Below are 21017 nucleotides of genomic sequence, written 5' to 3'. Positions count from 1 at the left end.
GGGGGGCAGCGCTGCAAGTGCCCCCCGGGGGTCATGCAGGAGCGGGGACTGGGGTGCTGGCAGGAGATGGGGGTGCCGGTGCGGGGAGTACCTCTCCCTCTTCCTCTCCTCTCCTCTCCTGTGGTTTAGCCATCCCTCGTTGCGGGCTGTGGGCGATCCAGGTGCCCGCCCGTCCCTGCAACCAAAGGGATGCAAAGTTTCCCTCGTCGCTGCTGCAAAAGCAGCGGGACAACGGGTGCGAGTCCCGGAAGGCTCCTGCTCTTCCCTCCTTTCCCGATCAGTCCTCAATGGGATGGAGATGCGGTGGAGAAGTTGCCGTGTGTCGCGGTGGTGCCGTAAGTCCCCTGTCCCTGTTCTGCTGGAGGGCTGGTGCTCTGTCTGAGCTTCCCATTTTGGGAATGGTTGGCAAAACAATCCTGGCTGTCTCTCTGTCTTCCGTGAGCAGGGAAAATTGGGCATCTTTCGCCTCCAGGCTGCATGCTTGTGCCTTGTGAGAGAGCTCCAGTATCACAGCTCTGCTGTTCCAAGAATATTTCATGTAGTGGTTCTGCTGCTGGTGAATGAAACTGGGAATTTTTTTTTTCCATGTTATCAGGGTTTATGAGATCCGCTTATTCTTATTTTTTCCCTGGTTGCTCTAGCAAGAGAATCAAATTGTGTGTCTGCCTGAGCATCTCTCTTAGGGCATGTGTGTCAACGTGGTCATTTGCAAGGTTATTTTCTACAGTGAAACAGTAGAAAGAACATTTCCCCTCTGGTTGGGAACAGAGTGACACCTTCCAAGCGATCGGAGGCTAGGTCATGATTAAATAACGTATTTTGCAAAGTGCTGTGAGAACAAAGGAAAATTAAGATCGGAGAGGTTTGGAGAGCACAGAGGGCACGAGGGGGGCTGGGGAATGTGCTGCGTTTGGGGCTGGGCTCCCTTTCCACGGTGTGTCCTGGAAGCTCAGACCCCGCAGGTACCTTCCGGACTGCATCCCATCCCTGCTGGCACTCCTCACAGGGCACTGCTCCGGGCTTTCCCTGCCTGGAACCTGGTGAACACTGGAGGGAAATGGTTGTCTGGTGAAGCTCCCCATCCCCGGGGGAGTCTGGCAGAGGAGGGAGAAACGTAACTCCTGGTGTCCGTTTACTCGGGAGAGCTGATTTTCCAGCTGACAGATCCGGGAGAGCTCTGCAGAGGCAGCTCAGTCCTCAGCAGGACACCGTACCCTCACTGGTGGCTCAGGCTCATCCTTGTCAGGGTGTCAAGGAGAAGCCAAGTGCTCTGCCACAACAGCAGGGCAGAGGGTCCCCACCGCAATGTGCTCGGACAGCACCCGGAGCCCTCGCTGCTGCCTGGCTTTCCTTGTGTCCATGCCTTCCCACTTGTGTTACCTTCCTCCTTCAGCTCTTGCTCTCCTTTTCAGACCCTTGTTTTATTTGTCCCCAATCCATATTTTTGCATTACAAGTGAATTTTGCCAGCTGGGCCCTCGGAGGAGCCTCCCTCCGCTTCCAGCACGGCTCCACTCTCTGCCACATCCTTCCCGCTTCCTCCACTCGTTCCCCTTCGGCTCCCACACCCCTGCCAGGCCTCCCCCCATTTAACTAACCCATCTTTCCCTGTGTTAATTAGGTGTTGCCTACCAACCCAGAGGAAAGCTGGCAGGTCTACAGCTCTGCCCAGGATAGCGAGGGACGTTGTATATGCACAGTGGTGGCACCTCAACAGACGATGTGCTCGCGTGATGCCAGGACAAAGCAGCTGAGACAACTCTTAGAAAAGGTAATGGTTGAGTCCTTCTGGGAAAAGTGGTTTGGTTTGGTGTGACACTGGGGGTAAAAACCTGAGCAGGGTGAACTGAGCCTTGGTTTCCAGGGAAGATGGACCCCTTGGCCCAGCCCTCGTTGTGCCAGAGTTGTTCCCGTGTGCGTGGTGGGGAATAATGAGCTGCAGTCAGGAGGAGAAACCTCTACATGCTTCTGAGCCACAGAGGAAACCCTGGGCTAAGGTCAGGGTAAAACTGGTGAGATCAAAAGCAGCCAATATTGAACCATATCACTAAAAACAAAAATTAAAAAAAAAAAAAAAATTGACCCTTTTTTTCGTTATGTTGACACAAGCAGTTTCAAAGGATGAGCCTCAACAAGATGAGAGGAGATAAGAGTTAAAACCCCAAAGCCCATGCATTCCTAGCCAAGCTGATATTAAAGAGGTCGAGTAAAACTGTACAAGCTGTCAACATCAAGTAGCACAGAGATGACAGCTAGTGGTTTTCTTTCTAATGTTGACATCCACTTGATTAGTTTTTAATAGTCTGCTGTCCAAAAAGATCAAAGAATCTCATTAGGGAAACATTCCCAATAACAAGGAATTTTCCAGATAATAGCTTTCACCGAAGAAATGCTGTTCCATGTGAAATGGTGCTCTGCTCTTTAAAATATAAGCTGACTCCTGTGCTGGATATATAATTAAACCCCATGCCCTAATGCTATATTGGCATCTGTTGTGCATGACAAAAGAATTTTTATCCTGCTGCTTTGGGGAAGCCAATGTATTAATTCCCTGTAACAACATTAAACCTACACTTAAGTGATTTTCCTATGTGATAAGGACAATAAAGCGAGCCAGGAAACATTTAGCCCTAAAACAATTCTTTGGTATGTCAGAGGCTTCTAAAAATAATCCCACTCAAGCTTTTATTTCTCTGAGCAATAACGCAGTGGGTCCATTTCCCTGTGAGGCAGCAAGGCGTTATATTTATGAGCAGCTGCCACGGGTGTCCGAGAGCCTCTGTCTTCCCAGAGCTGCTCAGAGGCATTAAAAATGAGCAGCATTTGACCCAATGCCCTCTGCTAATGGACAGGAGTTGGGTGTAGGAGACCTGGGATAACATCAGGAGGGTGTAAGTAAGTGTGTGGTGATTTTTTTTTTTTTTTTTTTAATGCAGCTCTCTGGCTGCCAATGGATAAAGTGAGGGAGGAGCTGTACTTCCAGGCATGTGTTCTAGGGATGTTACCTGCCTGCTAATCTGTCTGCATCTCACTCCCACGCTAACCTATATGGAAAAAAAGAAAAAAAAAAAAAACAAAATAAAGAATAGGCTCTTAGTGCCAGACATCTGATCTTGAGGAAGGCTGAAATGATAATCCCTGTAGGGAAAACCAACTGCAGCGAAGAGCTTCCAGCTTGCCAGGAAGGATTTCGAACCTGAAAGCCCCTTCCCTCGTCATCTGATGTTTTAACTCTAGCTTTGTGACGGGACAACTCCCGGCTCCCGGTTTCTCTCTGCCAGCAGATGAAGCAGCATAGTGTGTCAAAGAGGTAACTGTGTTTGCATTTTCAAAGGAGCAGACCTGGAAAGTCTCCTGTGGGGATGATGAGGCATCGCAAGAATTAAGCTGCATCTGTGGGTGGATGGGCGTGTGTGTGTGTTTGCACAAACCAATTACAGCGGCGGCAGTGGAAATCTCCACACACAAAGAGGCTTCAGCAGCTGAACTTTGAGGTTTGAAGCTGCCAGGACTGCATCCATCTACACTCAGCTCGCAGGGATGAGCATCTGGGTAGGAAGTGCAGTTCCTGTGGCTCGGGAGCGAGTGCTGGGCACCGAGTCAGGGTAAAGAGCAGCGTTCAGGGAGGCGAGGGGAGCCAGGGCCGCTCGCCACTGCACAAACTGTTCAGCCCGGGTTTTGACACTTGAGGTGTCTGAGCTCATCCTTGGCTGGAGTACACGGAGTCCTTCCAGCCTTATATGTGTCAGGTGCTGAGTCCAGATCTTGGACTGCCTCCAAACCAAGACATCACCTCAGTCCTGCTCATAAACAGATTATGTTTTTATCGTCAAGCTGATTTTTATTTATTTATTTTGGCTCTGTTATCTGGGAGGGCTTCCTCTTCTGATGGGTAAACCATTTTTGGTTTCCTGCCAATTCTTCATCTTTGCCAGCACTGATTTCCAGATTAAACAGATCTTTTTGTTCTCTTGATAGTCACTCTGAGGTGTATCTACAAAGGACAATGCCATCTCTTCTCAGCCTTCACTTTGCCTCCTACAGACCTTATAAGATGAACTTTTCATGTTCTGGACTATCAGCTGAGTCCATTTCTCTGCTAATTTTTCCCGTAGACCGTGAAAATCTCCCTCAAGGTGCCTCATGCTGTTGCTCCACCAGTTTGTCCAGCTGCCCAAGGCTAAAGATTCATCCCAGTTCAAACCCCAGAGATGGGCTTGTAACAGGCCTTTTGGAGCTGGGATGAAAGGCTGATCCACAGGGAAGCTTGAGCAGGGCTTAAACCGTGGCTTTGACCTTATAGATCTCACTGAGGTCATCAGGCCAATATTGACTCTTTGGTACTCTGGCTGAATTCTGAAACAGCTCATCAAACAAGATGACAAGGACAGCACTGGCAGTTGCATTTGTATTAATCTTCTATTTCAAATGCTAAAAATAACTCTTTCCCCAAGACAGTCACAGGTATCTGTCTCACATTAGCTTGATGAAAATGAGGTTTCGGGTTGAGAGTGGGGGCAAAAAGCATTGTAGCCAGTGATTGAGGACAGCAGTTAATGGAGGAAGCCCAGGGAATTTGAGAGACAGGATTCTTGGGCCTGAGTTCATTAGAGCACTTCTGTACATGCTTAAGTTTAAGCCATGAACAGTCTCATTGAAACCTAATCATGTGCCAAAGTACTTTGCTGGATCCAAGGGCGTGATATGCTAATGATGGAAAACAAGCAGATCTTCAGCTGCTGGAGCACAAGTTGCTCTCAGGGACCAGGGGTGATGCTGCAAAGACCGGCCACAGTCTTGCCTGGTTGAAAACAATACGGGCAACAAATACCGAGTCCGGGCTTGTGAAATCCACCCCCAAAATAGCACAGCAGCTATTTTAGGCATCTCCATCTAGAGACATGTGAGGAGGTTATTTTCCTCTGCAGTCAGGGAGAGGCAGAAACACTCCAGAGGTGTTTTCAGAGCAGCAGCCTGAGCGAGATACTCTGACAGCAGAGTCTGTCTCTCCCTTCCCACCAACCAAGAAGCAGCATAAGGAGCCCCCCATAGTTTTACTCAGCCCCTGTGGACTCAGATACTTGTCTGTTTTCTAATGCTCTTTTCTGATTACTTGCAGCTTGGCCTTTAGTTGAGGTTGGGCATTAGTGGAATTAGATCAACTGCGTGATCCCTACAAGTCATTCCTATCCCAGCCCATTGGAACAATTCTGCTGGGTAGACAACAGCTCATCTCAAAGGAGAATAGACTGGATAACTAGAATAAAAATATCTGCAGAGCAGCCACGCTTGTCCCTTCTGCTGCCTCAGGCTAGAGACAGGTCTTCAAACTCCTCCACATCCAGCCCAGGTGAATTAGCACCCAACTGTGACCGCTGAAAGCTCCCTGGGGGTGGCACAGCTGAGCAGGAGCTGAACAGTCTCCGGCTGAGCTCAGGTTTGCTCTTTTCTTCTCCAAACCAAGAAGGTCTTGTTCTGCTCTTCCCTGCTCCCCAGGCCTCTCTGAGCAGGTCCTTGGGAGTAGTCAGGGTGGGTGCTGGTTCATCTCCAGGTGAAGTGCTGGGGCCCAGAGACTGAAAATAGCTTCACCTTTGCCGAGGAAGACCATTAGACCCCCGGAGGAGCTGTACAGAATGTTTCCTCGCTGTTGGCCTTTGAAATACAGGTCATCCATACATTTTTAATGGATCCCTGTAATAGTTTTTCTTGTCATCGTGCATGAGCAACGGGCATTTTGATGGGCTTCCGAGCTGCAGACGCTGCAGCTGGCATTTGACCTGGGCTGGTTTCAGCGAGGAGTCTCCCAGCCCCGGCTGCGCGCGGGTGTCCCGCCGTGCCCTCGCCCTGTCACTCGAGGTAAGTCACAACAGCCCAGCACGACTGGCCCGAGGAGATGCTGCTCTTGCACCGTTCCTTCCCCATCCTGGCCTATCTGCGCCTGGCTTTGGCGAGGGCACAGACGGGAGCGGATGTGGCAGCGCGCGGGCCCTGGGAAGCGTCCAGGAGCGGATCCGCGGCGACGGCGCTGGCTCGCATTTGGGTTTTGCTGAGACGCCCACAGCTGAGGAGACTTGAGCCAGGATGGCTCTGACAGGAGGGCCCTGACGCAGCAGCACGCTCGGGCGCCTGATTCATTTTGGCCACGGACGCCATCCCCGCGGTGCCACGGCGGCGCTGCTGTGGGTGACGTGGCGGTGGCAGGAGCACCAGTCGTGGGTACAAACACATCCGTCCCTGATGCGAGGGCCTTAAATATTGCTCATTGCCTCGTGCTAAATAGGTGCTTTGGTGCCTGCCCACGTCAGAGCTTCGTTCCCCCTCTCCCAGGCCTGAGGAACGAGAGGAGGGGATATCTTAATAAATCAGATGGCAGCCAACCTTCAAAATCAGGTCAGCCTAGCTGGCGTTTCCTTCCCCTCCTTACACCTTCAGCTCTTTTTTCTCACGATGAGCCCAGCCAACCTTCTTTGCATCATTCCTTGGGCGAGGCCAGATGGGCTCTGCACAGGGAGCTGCGGGGCTGCGGCTCCGAAAGCTGCCGACGCGGCACAACCGCCCGAGCGGGCAGGAACCGGTGGGGAGTGGGAGCTCCCACCGTACTCCCCGGCTCCAGGATGCCCTCACCCGCAGCTGGGTTTGTTGTGGCAGATGCCGTATAAACAGTTGGGCTGTTTGGATAATGAAGTTTTACGAGCTGGGAGTAAAGTTTGCATTTAGGCAAATCAGCGTCGCTCGCGCGCACGAGGGAATGGAAATGTGCACCTGAGCAGAAGCTTCTCTCGTACCCAGGTGGGCCTCTGCTCAACTCAGAGCTCCCCTTGGGCAATGGCAGGTGCCACTCCAGCTTCTCAAAGAGGCCCTCACGAGTGACATGTTCTAGCCTCGACTACAACCCTTTTTTGCATGCGAGATTGTTAAATTATTCTCTGCACTGCAGCAGAAAAAAACGTTTGTGAAACACATTTACTCTGGTTTAGAGCAGGGGGTCATAATCTGTGAGATGCTGTTGATTAACTAGTAAATAATGCATGGGCTGATTGCCCTTTAGCTCTGCTGACTGTGTGGAAAAGGTCAGCGTTGGGATGCAAGAGGGGCTGCCTTGGTGCTGGAAACACCTTCTTAATGAGTCCCTTCTCGTCTGACAGGTGCAAAACATGTCCCAGTCGATAGAGGTGTTGGACAGGCGGACCCAGAGAGACCTACAGTACGTGGAGAAGATGGAAAACCAGATGAGGGGACTGGAAACAAAATTTAAGCAAGTGGAAGAAAGCCACAAGCAGCACCTGGCAAGGCAGTTTAAGGTATGTCTGCTTTCCAAACTCCTAATGGAGCTGTGGCCAGGGAATTCTCGGGGTGTGCGTGGGACTGTGGCCCTGGTTCCCATCAGGGGGACCATCCATGGGCTCCCCCCTCTCCAAAGCACAGCCTGATCCAGGTTGTGGCATCACAGTACATTTTTGCATAGGGTAGAAGCATAAATCTCCATGTTCCCACACCCCCAAACCACCTCGGTGCCCCAGTAGGGCAGCGTAGGATGATTCCATAAGGGGGGTCTGCAGAGAGACCCCGGGGCAGCTGAGGTCTGGGCGAGGTGGGTTCCCCTCCATGGCCAAGCAGCCTTTCCCCATGCCATGCCCAGGACCCACTTCTTGGGAAAAGCCAGGAACTGGGGCTCCATTTCCATTTCTGCAGCACGTGGCAAAGTGCAGTGGGCTGTCACCAAACCGCACCCCACTTGGGGTGGCTGTAGCAAGGGCCTAATCACTCAAACATCACCCCCTTAACCCCCTAAAAAAAACCCAAAAGTACAATTATTACAGCTGCCCTCAGGCTGGAGAACTGCACACCTCCAGGATCTTGTCCAATTTTGAAGGAATTGTGTTGGCAGCAGAGCCAGCACCTTCTGATGGACTCTGTGTGTTGTGTCCTGGTGCCGCACAAACGAGGGGTGAAGCTGCCAGCCTTTGGAATGCAGCTGGCACTGAGAGCGGTGGCCAAGCCCTCAAGAATTCGGCTGAGAACAGATTGAATTGCCAAAAAAGAGTCTGAAATTTTAGTGATGCTTTGGGTTAATAGGTTTAAAAACAAGTTGAGAAGATTTCTAGTGAAATTTGGGGATGTTCCTGATCAGCCACCCAGCTGATTCTCACCCTCATTTTCAGGCAGCTGCCCAGCTGGCTGGTATTTTACAGCAGAATTTTTAATGTTAAATACTTAAATACCAAGATTATATCATAAGAAGCTGGGAAGAAGGTTCTTAAAACTTTTCACCAACTCCACCTCCTCCGCTCCCCATCTCCAGTTACTGCAGGGCCCTAAATTTAGCTCTGCAGTCTGGATGTAAGAACCATCTTTCTGACTTGAGCATGACTTTCTTTTTTATTTATTTGTCTAATTTATTATTACTATTATTATTATTATTTTCCCCTCCATTCTGATGAGTTTAATCCTCCCTATCATCTACCAGGGAGCTTGCACAGGGGAGTACAAGTAAATAAAATCAATATATTCCCATGTACAAAGCACAGGAGGGAAAAGCCTCCTGACTTAAATAGGAGGGGATGGATGGGAAGGAAAGGAATGAGGCTGAGGACCAATTTCTGATGCTGTTCAGCCCTGAGCTGCTTCAGCAGACAGGCAGATGTCATAGCCCTGGGCGCTGTGAACTTGGCCACTGTGCAGTAGTTTAAGCAGCACCAGGTATTCTGTGTGTACTAACATGCTTCATTAACGGGTAGGTGCATGCATATTTATGTCTACTCATTAGCTGCTGGAGCAAAAGCATCTTCAACAAAATGCTGCATACCGAGCCTTTAAACGAGGCCTTCATTTAATTAAAATAAAAAAAATTAAAAAAAAAAAAAAGAAAAAGAAAAAATTCGTTTCTGCGAAATACATTTGATAATGACTTTGATTTTTATGGTCTGTGCCTAAAAACAGTAAGGAATTTTTGTCTAATTCGCTGCCAAAGCACCATTTTAAAGAACAGCCACAGCATTTTGTTTCTGCTAATGCCAGCATTAAAATGTGAGTGGTTTGGAGCTCTTGTGTTGTTTTGTTTTGTTTTGTTTTGTTTTTCTCTCTTTAGTTCCGTTAGAGTATTTGTCTATGAATGGCTATCTATATAAGGCAGGTTAGTGAGCTAGATCCTCAACAGTATTTCATTTTCTTGCTTACAGGGCTAACTTAAAAGCAAGTTTTTTCAATGCTGCAGTGACTGAAGAAGCAGTTCACTCCCATGTAACCATGAAAAGAGGGCCACAGAGCATTTTGCACCATGCATTGATTTTTTTGATTATTTTCCAAATTAGCACCATATCTCACTAAGGAACCTTGAACCACACAACCAAGATCTTCCTTTGCATGCAATTGTAGATGCATTTCATGAATAGTTTGAAACCCTTGTCAATGCATATATATATTATTTTCTTTTATTTTTTGGAAAGAAAAAAAAAACCAACAACAACAACTCTTTGTGTATGTGATCTGAAGCATGTAACCCTAAGATGTTGCATTCTAAAAATGACAAATAAAGGCCTTTCCCAAATATTTTGGTGTTCTGCAGCCTGTTTAATATGTTCTTTCCAATACATCATTTGGACCAAAATAATAACTAAACTAGTTTTAATGCTAATAATTGTGGGATATGAACATTGCGCTCACGTAGGAAGCAACCAGGTCAAGGCAGAGTGTTGCAGATTTTTGCACGCATAGCACTGAACCGAGCTTATTTTAACCTTGCAGGCAATAAAAGCGAAAATGGAGGAACTTAGGCCTTTGATACCAGTGTTGGAAGAGTACAAAGCCGATGCCAAATTGGTATTGCAGTTTAAAGAGGAGGTCCAGAATCTGACGTCAGTTCTAAACGAACTCCAGGAGGAGATTGGCGCCTATGACTACGAAGAGCTTCAGAACAGAGTGTCAAATCTTGAAGAAAGGCTTCGTGCATGCATGCAAAAATTAGGTAGGCTCAGAACAACATGGTGGCAACTGGCTAAACACCATCGATGTTAAAAAAAAAAACATCTCTCATCCCGGTCCGGAGGCAGAGATGCCACGCTGGCCATCTTGTGCCCGTGCCTGGCTGGAAGGGATGAGCTTCTCAACAGCCAGGTTGGATCCTGTAAAGAGCTATGCTATCAGTAACATTCGTCTTGGGAGTAGTCCCTGCCGAGGATTACTCGCATGAGCAATGTTGCTCGTGGTGTAAGTGCTTCAGGATCGGCCCCCGCGAGTGGGCATGTGGCGCCGGGGCGGCGTTTGCATAAGCGGCCGGGCCGGGGCAGATCTGGCTTATGCAAAGCGAGCACATGCACCCCCCCCCCCCGATTTTTTGCTCGTGCATCCGTGTCCGACCTTTCTGCTCCCTGCAGCTGGCCCACAGCAAAGGTCTCTGCGTGGGGTGGGGGGAGTGTGGGGGTGTGCAGGCTCCGCGACTCGGTTCCCCTGGTTCTCCTGGTTCCCCTGGTTCTCCTGGTTCCCCTGGCTCTCCTGGTTTCCCCTTTTCCTTTTTGCATCTTGCAACCCCCCCCCATTTCCCCCCACCCCACCCCTGGAGAAGAGCATGGTGGAGTTGGTGGGGGCTCGCACTGTGGTCCGGACTGTGCCGCTGGGCAGGGTATGAAACTCCCTGTTTCTCCCATTCCCCCAGGGAGCAGGGAGCCCTTTCCATCAGACTGGTGCTAAAACACCAGAGATTCGTCTCTAATCTCATTCAGAGAGTATTAATTGACTGAGGCCCGTGGGTCTGCTGTCGCCAAACCTGGCGTCTGACCCAAGACAGAGGGGGAAGGAGGGCACTGCCTTCTGCAGCTGCAAGAACTCTCCCCACCATTTGCTGGGCCAGCTCTGACTTGATTTAATTTCTCCTTACATTATTGACTTTCTTGTTACGCAGTTTAGATAATCTAAACACATTAACTGCTCTGCAGTCTATTTTGGTAGCACATACGAAATTACACTCTCAGGTAACTTCATGGAAGATCAGATCTCTTCTGAGCACTTTATATCCTTGGCAAGGTAATGCTTTGTTTCTCTCCTGGCTCTGGTGGTGGGATTGCTTTTGCTTGTTTCTAGATGCCTCCACACGTCTGTAAGCAGCCACTGACCCTCTATTTCCCTCTGCATTTCCATCCTGCCCTCTGATATCATGTTGATCCCTTACAGGCTCCATCTGACTTGAAATCTCAGAGAGGAAGGTGAATTCCCACCCAAGCCTGGTGTGCAGAGAGTAAGGCATTGAGGTACCCCTGGGGCAGGTATAACCCCCTGGCCAAGCGAGAGGGCAGAGCCTGATTACTCATTTATTAACGAGTGCTGGTGCACCCAGGTTTGGGTTGGGAGTGGGGGAAAATCACACCATAGCAGGCAACTTTGTCCAGAAACTTTTGGGTGTTTCTTTTTTTTTTTAATTTTTTTGAGTCTTTATTTGTTGGTTGTTTTTTTTTTTTTTTTTTGCTGTGTCCTCTTGATCTCTCTGTGATCGTGGGGTCAGGGCAGCTCTTCTGCCCTGGGATGTTGTAGCACTCCCAGGTGCTTGCAGAGGTGGATGCTGGGTCTCACATAGGTGAGACAAATCCAGGAGGATTTGCTGCTCACCCGGGGAGGGTTGATTTATTTGGTCACTTAACAGCAAACAGCACGGATTGAATTTCCAATGTTGTTTATGGCTCCGGCGTGTAAACCAGTGAAAATGGTAGTTAATTGAGTTAAATTCAAATAACAACCTTACAGACACACAGTGAGGCCCTGATTGCTGAGGATTTCTGTTTGCTGCAGGTTATCTGCTCTGAGGGGTTCACTGACGTTTCAAGGAGCACATTTGAGCTTAGATTTGCTCCTGCATGGGCCAGAAGTGCTGCTCAGCTGGAGTGTGTTCACCTGCTACAGCTCAGGGTGCCCCAAACAGGGTCAGGGAGCTGCTGCAATCAGCACAGGACAAGGGAAGGGGAAGGATGTGCCATATCCCCATCCAGTTTCACCTCTCCCGGGAAGCACTGATGCTCCACAGTGCAGCATTTTCCTTAGACCTTGTCCTGTTTTGCATTTTGGGTTTCCTAAGCATTATTGATGGATCAATAGCGAAAACACTTCTTGACCCTGGCATGTGTGTGAAGGGAAAAAAAAAAATCAATAGTGGCAGGTTCAATCTGTGTTTCTGTTTACACTCTCAAAGATCACTATTTATACAGGGATTTTAACGTTCCCGTTAATGCTCCTAAGAGCAGCCTTGGAGGAGTGGAGAGGTTGTCACTCCTTGGCTCAAGGGGGAATTTAACTCAGGCTCATGCTTGCCTGCCAGCCTAAGCTTCCCCTGAGTCTTGGGAAAAAAAATATCCTGGTGCAGGGATGGGGGTAGAGCCCTGCCAGCCTCTCCCTCATGGTTTTGGGATGGGATGCTCCCACCCAGGCAACAGAGGAGAGGACAGCTGCCACAACCCCATCCCCGCTGTGGAGGGCTGGGACTGGGCTGGGGGGGATGAGACCTTGGGTTCCTGGGAAGCCCCAGCAGGGAAGGATCCTGGCTGTGGCAGCAGCAGTCCGAGCAGAACCACGGAGTCCAGAAGGAGCCGGTGGCTGCGTCGGTGGATAAATTGCTGCTGAGCTGCTAAACATCACTTGTGGGCTGGATCTGAGGAGAAATATGGAGCGGAGGTGTTGGCATCCTGGGAGGATGGTAGAGCTTGTTTTAGCTGGCAGGAGGAGAGCGTGTCTTCTCCTGCTGGAAAATTCCTCGCGCGGTTCGAGGAAGGGGCTGTGTGTGGATGGGGGTGTTCCATGGTTGCTCTGAGGAGCTGCAGGAGGGCAGGACAGAGGCTGGTCAGCCTGGAGGGACACCTGGGGAGAGGCTTATTTGTGCTGTTTCCCAGAAAGAGGGACCTGAACAGCACTGGAGGAAGAGGAGTGAGAACAGCTCCTCTGTGACGCCCCGGAAGCTGCTGCTCATGGGCCCCCCCTTTGCCCTGGACTCCTGGACAAGCACCAGGACATGTTTTTCTGTTGCACATTTGTCCCTGACTGACCTGAAACGCCCCCAGCATCCCATGCTCCTGCCATCCCAACAGGATGCAGGGTTTGCTGCAAAAGGCTCAGCACTCATGGGGGGAAAATTGCTGATGATATTCAGAGAGTGGTGTGGATCTCAGCAGGGATGGATGGGTGGGTGAGTGAGGATCAGAGGCAGGAACATGGCTAAGTAGGGACCCTAAAGAAACTTCCCCCCAGCATTTGAGTGCCTGGGATAGATTTATACCAGGAGAGAGAACACCTTGCCCTGTGTGAGAACAACCCTCTTGCATTGCAGAAGAACTGTTGTGTGTATGAATGTGCCTCCAGCTATATGTGTATGAGATGTTGCAAACAACACTAGTTTACCCTTATCAGCTGCTGCTGCTTTATTTTTTTAACTTTTTTTTTTTTTTAATCAATGAGCTTTTATACAAGACTTCTCTCCAGGGGAATGGAAGGAAGAGATAAAGTGACAGCAGTGTAGGGCTGTGATAATGGCAGGCAGCGCTGAGCAGATCTGTGATTAGAGGAAGGCTGGACCTCTGCAAGGGGAATTTGCAAGACATTAAAATTTCTTATTTTAACCCACTGCATCCCTTTGCCAGTACTTTGCTCTCCCCATGAGCTGAGAGGTTTTGAGTGCATCAGGTAGGCAGGAGGGCAAATTCCTGTCCATCGTGTCCCAGGGGAGGCCAGCACAGCTCTCTGATTTTTGGTGGGATCTCTCTTTTATCTGCTGGGCTCTGAAGGCTGTGGGAAGATTGATAGTCCCCTTGGTCAGGTCATGCTGGTGCATATCAAGAATATCTTGATCTAGTTGGTGCCCCAGGGTAAGGTGACCCCTCTGGCCACAGCTCAGAGCTGAGGGAGGAGGATGTGTCCCGTGGCTGTGATGAGGAGAGGAAGGTGCAGGTGAGAACAGGCTGAGGAGGGAGGCAGCTAAAGAAATTGCAGAGTGTATGTTCTGGAAACATTCAGGGGCTAGAATCTATGAATCTATGAAGGTCAGGTTGGACAGGGCTCTGAGCAACCTTTTCTAGTTGAAGACATCCCTGCTCATTGGAGGGGGTTGGTCTAAATGACCTTTAATGGTCTCTTATAAAAAGCTATTCTATGATTTTACTTGGTAATTTTGAGCAGAATGACCTTGTCCTGAGCTGGCAGAGCTCTGCCCATGTTTCAGCAGCACCTGCAGGGGCTCCCACCTGCAGCCCCAGCCCTGGGTGCCCTGCTGAGCAGGTACTGCAGTGCAGCTGCAGCTCTGCTGGGTCCTCAAACCCAGCACCCAGAGCAGCTTCTCCACCCCAGCACCGCCACCTTCCCCTTCCCAACCTGACAGGGCAGCTTCCGCGACAAAAAGGGGAAGTCAGGAAACATTTTCTGAACTTCAGGTGGTGCCTGTCCCCCTGGTGCCACCAACCTGAGCCTGTCTTGCTGAGGGGATGCTGCTGCAGGGCCAGCTCTGCTCTGAATGTGGCCAGGTTTTAAATGAGCCCTCCCGTAGCAACAGAGCATCCAACACCAGCCCCTCCCGAGGCATCTCTTGTCTCTTCACCTGTCATTCCTCACTGCACACACGTTAAAATGTTGGTGATGCAGGAGATTAGAGTGGCAGCTTTGCTGGAACTTGGGAATACTCTTGGAGAAAGGAACTCAGTAAGGCTGCACCTGCTGTGCTGAGGCTGCTGTGTTCTGCAGGAGGCATCTACCCATGGGCATCCCTGAAGGGCTGCTGGGTTCAGTGCTGGAGACAGAACCATGGATGGGAAAAGAGCTGCCATGGCCAGCTGGCATGGCAAGCTGGAGGAGAGGTGCTGCTGCTTCCCCTCAGATTTAGGGCTTGAAAACCCAGCAGGGCACTGAGCTGGGCTTGCAGATGCACTGAATTTGACAGGCGGGGGGCACCTGAGTGTGCTCCAAAGCTGGCTCACAGCACTGAGCGGGTGCCCACCTCTGTTGTGGTGATGCTGAGTCTGGGCAGAACTTCCAGGGCAGCTCCTGAGGGATCCTGGGGACACCCCACCTGCCTCCCTTCACCCTGCTGCCTTTGGGTTCCTCTCCTGGAGCTGGCTGGGAGGAGGCTGGTGAATTCATTAGTGTCTCCTAAGTGTGCCAACACAGCAGGGATCAGAGAAGGTGGCTGGTGGTGGCCGGTTTTATATTGTGTATAATTTCCCAACTTCTATTTTTTTCCTCCTCTGCATAACCTGTAACAAATGCACGTTTCCAGCAGGGCTGGAATAGACACGTCTGTCTTTTTATCTTGGCTGCACCCACTGTATTAGAGCAGAAGTGAGCAGCTATTCAGCTAATTCCTCCACCTGGCTGCTGGATCCTGGCTCGCTCCCCTCATTCCCGATTCTGTGACGTTCACAGCCCGGCTGGTTCAGCAGAGCTTGTTTTCTTGGGGACAGCGTGATAAGGACAAACGTTACTAAGAGGCATGAAACAACCAAAAGCATTCAACACTTGTTCTTGACTTAATTCCCTCTGACTAAACAACCCCAGAGCTGCCATCAGCGGGGGCAGAGCAGTGGGCAGAACTGTGGGCGGTAGCCGGCTCAGGTGCCCCTCGCTGGGGCTGCCGTGGTGCTCACCAGCCTCCTTCCACTCTTTTCCAGCTTGTGGGAAGCTGACAGGAATAAGTGACCCGATCACAATTAAAACCTCGGGGTCCCGGTTCGGATCGTGGATGACGGATCCTCTCGCTCCCGAGGGAGAGAACAAGGTAAGACCGCGACAGCTTCATCTCTGTTCCCACCTTCACCCACACAACTGAGGGCACTGAAAACTCATCACAGCCGAGCACTGAAGCCCAGATTGCCCTGTGAAACCTGGGGAAGGTCAGAATTCATCTCACAGGGCTCTGCTGGCCTCCTCTGCAGCGGGAGGGGCTGAGCATCCTGCAGGGAGGGAGGATGAGGAGGGGGTGAGCAGCCCCGTGCAGTGGTCCCTCTCCTGGGCAGGTGAAAATCCCTGCAGTGATGAGCATTCAGGGTATCAAAAGTGTCACCACGAGGTCTGTGCCCCCCACAGCAGGGGGGAAATAATCAAATATTGGGTTTCTCCTCTGTGTTTGGCAGCCAGGAGGGAGCTGAGGCTGAGCAGCGGGACCTGTGCTGACGGTCCCTGCTGCTCTTCTGCTGCCAGAGCCTCTGATAATGTCATCTGACTGCATTTGTCCTCCATCCTCCACTTTCATTGTTGTGAGGAATTAACTGACTGCAGCCAGGGAGAGAGATTTGTTTTGCTTTGTTTTGGTCTTTTTTTTTTTTTCCATTCAGACCATTCAATTTTGATCCCAAGAAGGTAGGAGGCCAATAACTGGCTGAAAATCAATCCAGGCTTCCCATGACTGATGGAATGGAAAATATCTCGAGTGTTTGCTGAGGATTTGCAGGCAGCAAAACAAAACAAAAGGCACAGAGCTTGGCTGCATGTAATTCCCTCCTGCATGCAGCATCCTTCATCAAAGGATAAAGGCTCCAGCAAGGGCTGTATTGGGGCAGCTATTTTGGGAGCTCTGTAGCTAAGAGAGGACAAGGGATGCTCTGGAGAAGGCACCCCTGGGTGGCTTCTTCGAAGGTGATTGGATTTGTTGAGCTCTTTTCCTCCAGCAGCCAACTGGTTGGCACTGGTTCCCCGATTCAGCACCTCCATATTTTAGAGTTATTAAGCAAAACTTCACCTATAGCCCCAGTAAAACCCTGACTGGAGGTGAGATGGGAAGGCTTTACCACATCAAATCTTGTTTTGCTCGAGAGAGGGGACAGAATTGTCCCCTTTGGGCTGTGTTTGCTGTGTCCCCTGGCACTGACATCATTTACAGCTGAAGCTGGTTGTTCAGATGCTAAAGATCCTCCATGCCCTCAGAGAGTTTTGTCTCAAACCACTTTTTTTAATAATATTTTTTTTCCTTCTTCTGCAGTGTATTTTTGTCATGCAAATAGACTGTAAACTGTAGCTGAAGCTTCACCAGCATCTCTGTGTATCTAATGCATAAACCTACTGGGAATTTTATTAGGAACACACCATTAAGTGAATTTTATTGGCTGCTCAGCAGAGTGGGAAAGTGGAGATGGGGAGAGATGGGCAGTTTATCATCCCCATCCTCTGTCCCCAAGCCCCAGGAGGTGTTTGGTGGTTCATGTGGCCATTTGTTCGAGCCATGAAACCATGGAACACAACTGGGGAAGACTGTGAGTCCCACAGGAGCAGCCTGGCACGAGGCAGCAGGTGGATGCCAAGTGCTGGGATTGATGTGCATTGGCAGGAGGAGGTTGCCCAAAGTCGTCTGGTGTGATGAGACGCCGCTCATCCATCCATCTCCGCTTCTCCAAAGCATGGAATGCTGTTGGAGAGGAGCATTCTGCCACCTTGCAGCCCCAGCGTGGTGATGTGGGGGTTCTGCTGGGCTTCTGTCTAGAAACTGAGCACAACACGCTGGTGTACTGAAGTTTTAATAACAGATAATGAAGTGGGAGAAGCAGAGAGACAATTTGGTCTTGGATTTGGGTTTTTTCTTTCCCCATAATTTCCCAAGCTGGTTTAGTTAAAGGCATTTCTCTTCCAGCTTTCCCAGGGCTGCAGACACCTCTCTGCCGTGGGCTCTGGGACATGTGTGGGTGTTCTCTGGTGCTTTTGCAGACATCCCTCAAGCCCACCAAGGTGGAGGTGTGAGGATCAGAGCCATTTGCCACATGTTCATTCTCCCACCTCTGCAGTGTTTCCAGGGAGGTAACGCTGGAGGGCTGAAGTTGCCTACAAAGTTTTTGGAGACCCCACTTGGCCTTTCAAAGGCAGCAGCCAAATGTTGGTTTGTTCTTCTCAGGGACCCTGGAGACAGTCACACTGCAGAGATAACACTGTCAGATTCTGCAGAAGAGATTTGCACTACATCACCCAAATCTGCAGCCTAAAGGCTTCCCTCTTGCTAAATTTACCTTTTCTCCTTCCTAAATTTACCTTTTCTCCTTCCTAAATTTACCTTTTCTCCTTCCTAAACAGTTTTTACAGAAAGCAGCCCTCTTATTTTTAGGCAGTAACTGCATCCATAATGTCATCACTGGCTGGATATTTCTTCTGGATATTAACTGCACAGCTTGGTCATTTGCCTTGGAATTGGTTTCATGTAACAAAAGCTTTTTTTTTTTTTAGGAGTCTAGACAGTGTCCCCAGTGAACTGGCACTTTAATGATGATCTAAAATCTCACCCCAATCTACCAACAGCAAGATTTAGATGTCTTTTTCTCTCTCTTATATTTTAGCAGCCTTGGTTTAAGCTTTTGATGCAGAAGTGTATGATTTTTAAACCAATATGTACTTTGCCTGAATTTTCTTGACAATGAGTGATTGCATCCCTCCCTCCTGCGTGCCAAATGAATGGAGTTAGGCACAGCAGCTGGGATAATTTACTGAGTGCTACCACGACGGGGCTTGCGGGAAGCAAAAGCAGCATCAACATAAAATGCTGGGTTTAGCCAGAGAGAAAAGATGTTAATTGCCCTCTGCAAGGATGGTGCCAATCACGCAGCATTCCCAGGGGAGCACTTGAGCTCTCATGCTCCTGGGGAGTTGGCTTAGGGTTAGGGTTAGGATTAACCCCTGGGAAAGGTTTGCTATTCAGCTGATTTCTTGGCTGATTGGGTGTTTCAGAAATTGGGGTTATTTCTGGCCATAGGTGGCAGGTGTTGGAGACATCACTGGATTCTAGGCCAGGTTGGACAGGGCTTGGAGCAACCTGGTCTCGTGGGAGGTGTCCGAGGGGATGAGTTTTTAAGTCCCTTCCAATCCAAACCATTCTATAATGATTCCCTGATTTCTTGCTCAGGATTTCTCTCCCAGCCCGGTTTTTAGGGTAATGTGCAGCCAGTCCCTGTTGTTTTCTAACCCCCTGCCTTTCTGTCGCTCGCCCAGGTCTGGTACATGGACAGCTACCACAACAACCGCTTCGTCCGCGAGTACAAATCCATGGCAGATTTCATGAACACTGACAACTTTACCTCCCACCGCCTCCCTCACCCGTGGTCGGGCACCGGTCAAGTGGTCTACAACGGCTCTATTTACTTCAACAAATACCAAAGCCACATAATTATCAGGTTTGACTTGAAAACAGAGACCATTCTCAAGACCCGCAGCCTGGATTATGCCGGCTACAACAACATGTACCACTACGCCTGGGGCGGCCACTCGGACATTGACCTCATGGTGGACGAGAACGGGCTGTGGGCCGTCTACGCCACCAACCAGAACGCGGGGAACATCGTCATCAGCAAGCTGGACCCCAACACCCTGCAGAGCCTGCAGACCTGGAACACCAGCTACCCGAAGCGCAGCGCCGGGGAGGCCTTCATCATCTGCGGCACCCTCTACGTCACCAACGGCTACTCGGGGGGCACCAAGGTGCACTACGCCTACCAGACCAACGCCTCCACCTACGAGTACATCGACATCCCCTTCCAGAACAAGTACTCCCACATTTCCATGTTGGACTACAACCCCAAGGATCGGGCTCTCTACGCCTGGAACAACGGGCACCAGATACTTTACAACGTCACCCTCTTCCACGTCATCCGGTCCGACGAGTTGTAGTCCGCCCTTGTTCGGAGACTGGTTTAGGAGAAAAAAAAAAAAAAAAAAAAAAAAAAAAAAAAAAAAAAAAAAAAAAAAAAAAAAAAAAAAAAAAAAAAAAAAAAAAAAAAGGGAGGGACTTAATTTAAAAAAAAAAAAAAGATGCTAATAAGGAAACACACTTTAAATAAGTAAATATATAAACAGCTGCCAAAATTAAGACCAACGTCATGGAGGATAATTCAGCATAAACCTGACAGATCAGCATTACCTCTACATTTCTAGAAGTCTGGCCCTGTGTTATAGACTCAGAGTAACCATGTACTTGCAGCTGGAACTGCACTTAAAGAACCACTTAAGTTTGGGGTTTTGTTTTGTTTCTGTTCTGATAGCAAACCTATAGTACATACAAAAGCAGTAAGGCAATGACTGTTGGAAGTTTATCCTTGGGAGACTCGCTCTCTTCTGTGTGTGGGTTGCATGGACATTCCCCCGGCGTCGCGGTCAGCTGTGATGGATGTGTGATTTGTATTTTTAAGCAGAAAAAGCTGACCCGTGAGGAGCTCTCGCTGTCTGAACAAGACCTATCACAGGTTAGTTTTCTTCGCCTTCCATTGCAGCTACTGTCTCTCTCAACTGTGTTCTTGTCACTTAGATTAACTGTGCTGAGACCCGAAGTAGCTCATGGATCTGTGTCTTAGTAACTATTAAACACGATGGTTTAAGTATGTATTATGAACAAGTTGTTGTACCCATATTGTTTGAACTTATGTATTCAGCAAATATATTGTATAATGTATGTCTGTTATTTACCAGAGGTGGCAAAACTTTGTATGTCCAGTTTATGCAATGAATGTTGTAAATGCAATGATGTAGTTTGGATTAATAAATGATGGTTTTTTGTTTCTAAAAAGAAAAAAAAAAAAAGATCAGTGTTCACCCTTATACACAGATAACCAATTTCATGTTGATAATTACAAGAATATTCTCTTACTGTTATACTATCTACATAGCATTATGGTGGTTGGAAATCGCTTCTGTGGAAATTCTGTGGCAGCAGATTCCCATGGGAAGCTTTGTTTATGGAAGTGTGAAGGTAATTAATTTTTTTTAAGAGGAAAACTTTGTACTATCCACAGTTATCTAAGGAACAATAAAAATATTAGGAGACTTCCCTGCTTTGTTTATTGTCTTCTCTGTATGAGTGAGCGAGTGCAGGGGAGGGATAACAGGAATTATTGTGGGGGTTTTTTTCGGGTAAATGTTGAACAGCCGTCCTGAATTTCCTTCCAGGGAGTATTACTGCTGCTGGGAGCTGGAGGGGCTGGGAGGATGGAGGATTTGGCTCTCTGCTTTAGGGATTCCCTTTCTGTTTGCATTTGGAGCAGACATTGCTTCCAGGAGATAAATCCCTGCTGCTGCTCCTGCGGCTGCATCGCT

At 49.2% G+C, this 21017-nt stretch overlaps 1 protein-coding gene across 1 annotated transcript in view; it reads left to right on the top strand.

Moving 5' to 3' along the window:
• Positions 1-20751, top strand: part of OLFM1 (olfactomedin 1) — a 32006-nt gene extending 11255 nt beyond the window's left edge. The window contains exons 2-6 of the mRNA XM_027887113.1: positions 1621-1770; positions 7145-7300; positions 9744-9963; positions 15629-15735; positions 18924-20751. Coding sequence (XP_027742914.1) covers positions 1621-1770; positions 7145-7300; positions 9744-9963; positions 15629-15735; positions 18924-19598 — 1308 coding nt within the window. The 3' untranslated portion in view covers positions 19599-20751. The remainder of the gene's footprint in view (positions 1-1620; positions 1771-7144; positions 7301-9743; positions 9964-15628; positions 15736-18923) is intronic.
• The last annotated feature ends 266 nt before the right edge of the window (positions 20752-21017 follow it).

This window comes from Empidonax traillii, unplaced genomic scaffold (genome assembly GCF_003031625.1).
Source record: "Empidonax traillii isolate 1590-97213 ecotype Southwest subspecies unplaced genomic scaffold, ASM303162v1 scaffold204:size1584377, whole genome shotgun sequence".
NCBI lineage: Eukaryota > Metazoa > Chordata > Aves > Passeriformes > Tyrannidae > Empidonax > Empidonax traillii.
Note: the sequence above shows the minus strand (reverse complement) of the source record. Positions and strands in the feature narration are given on the sequence as shown.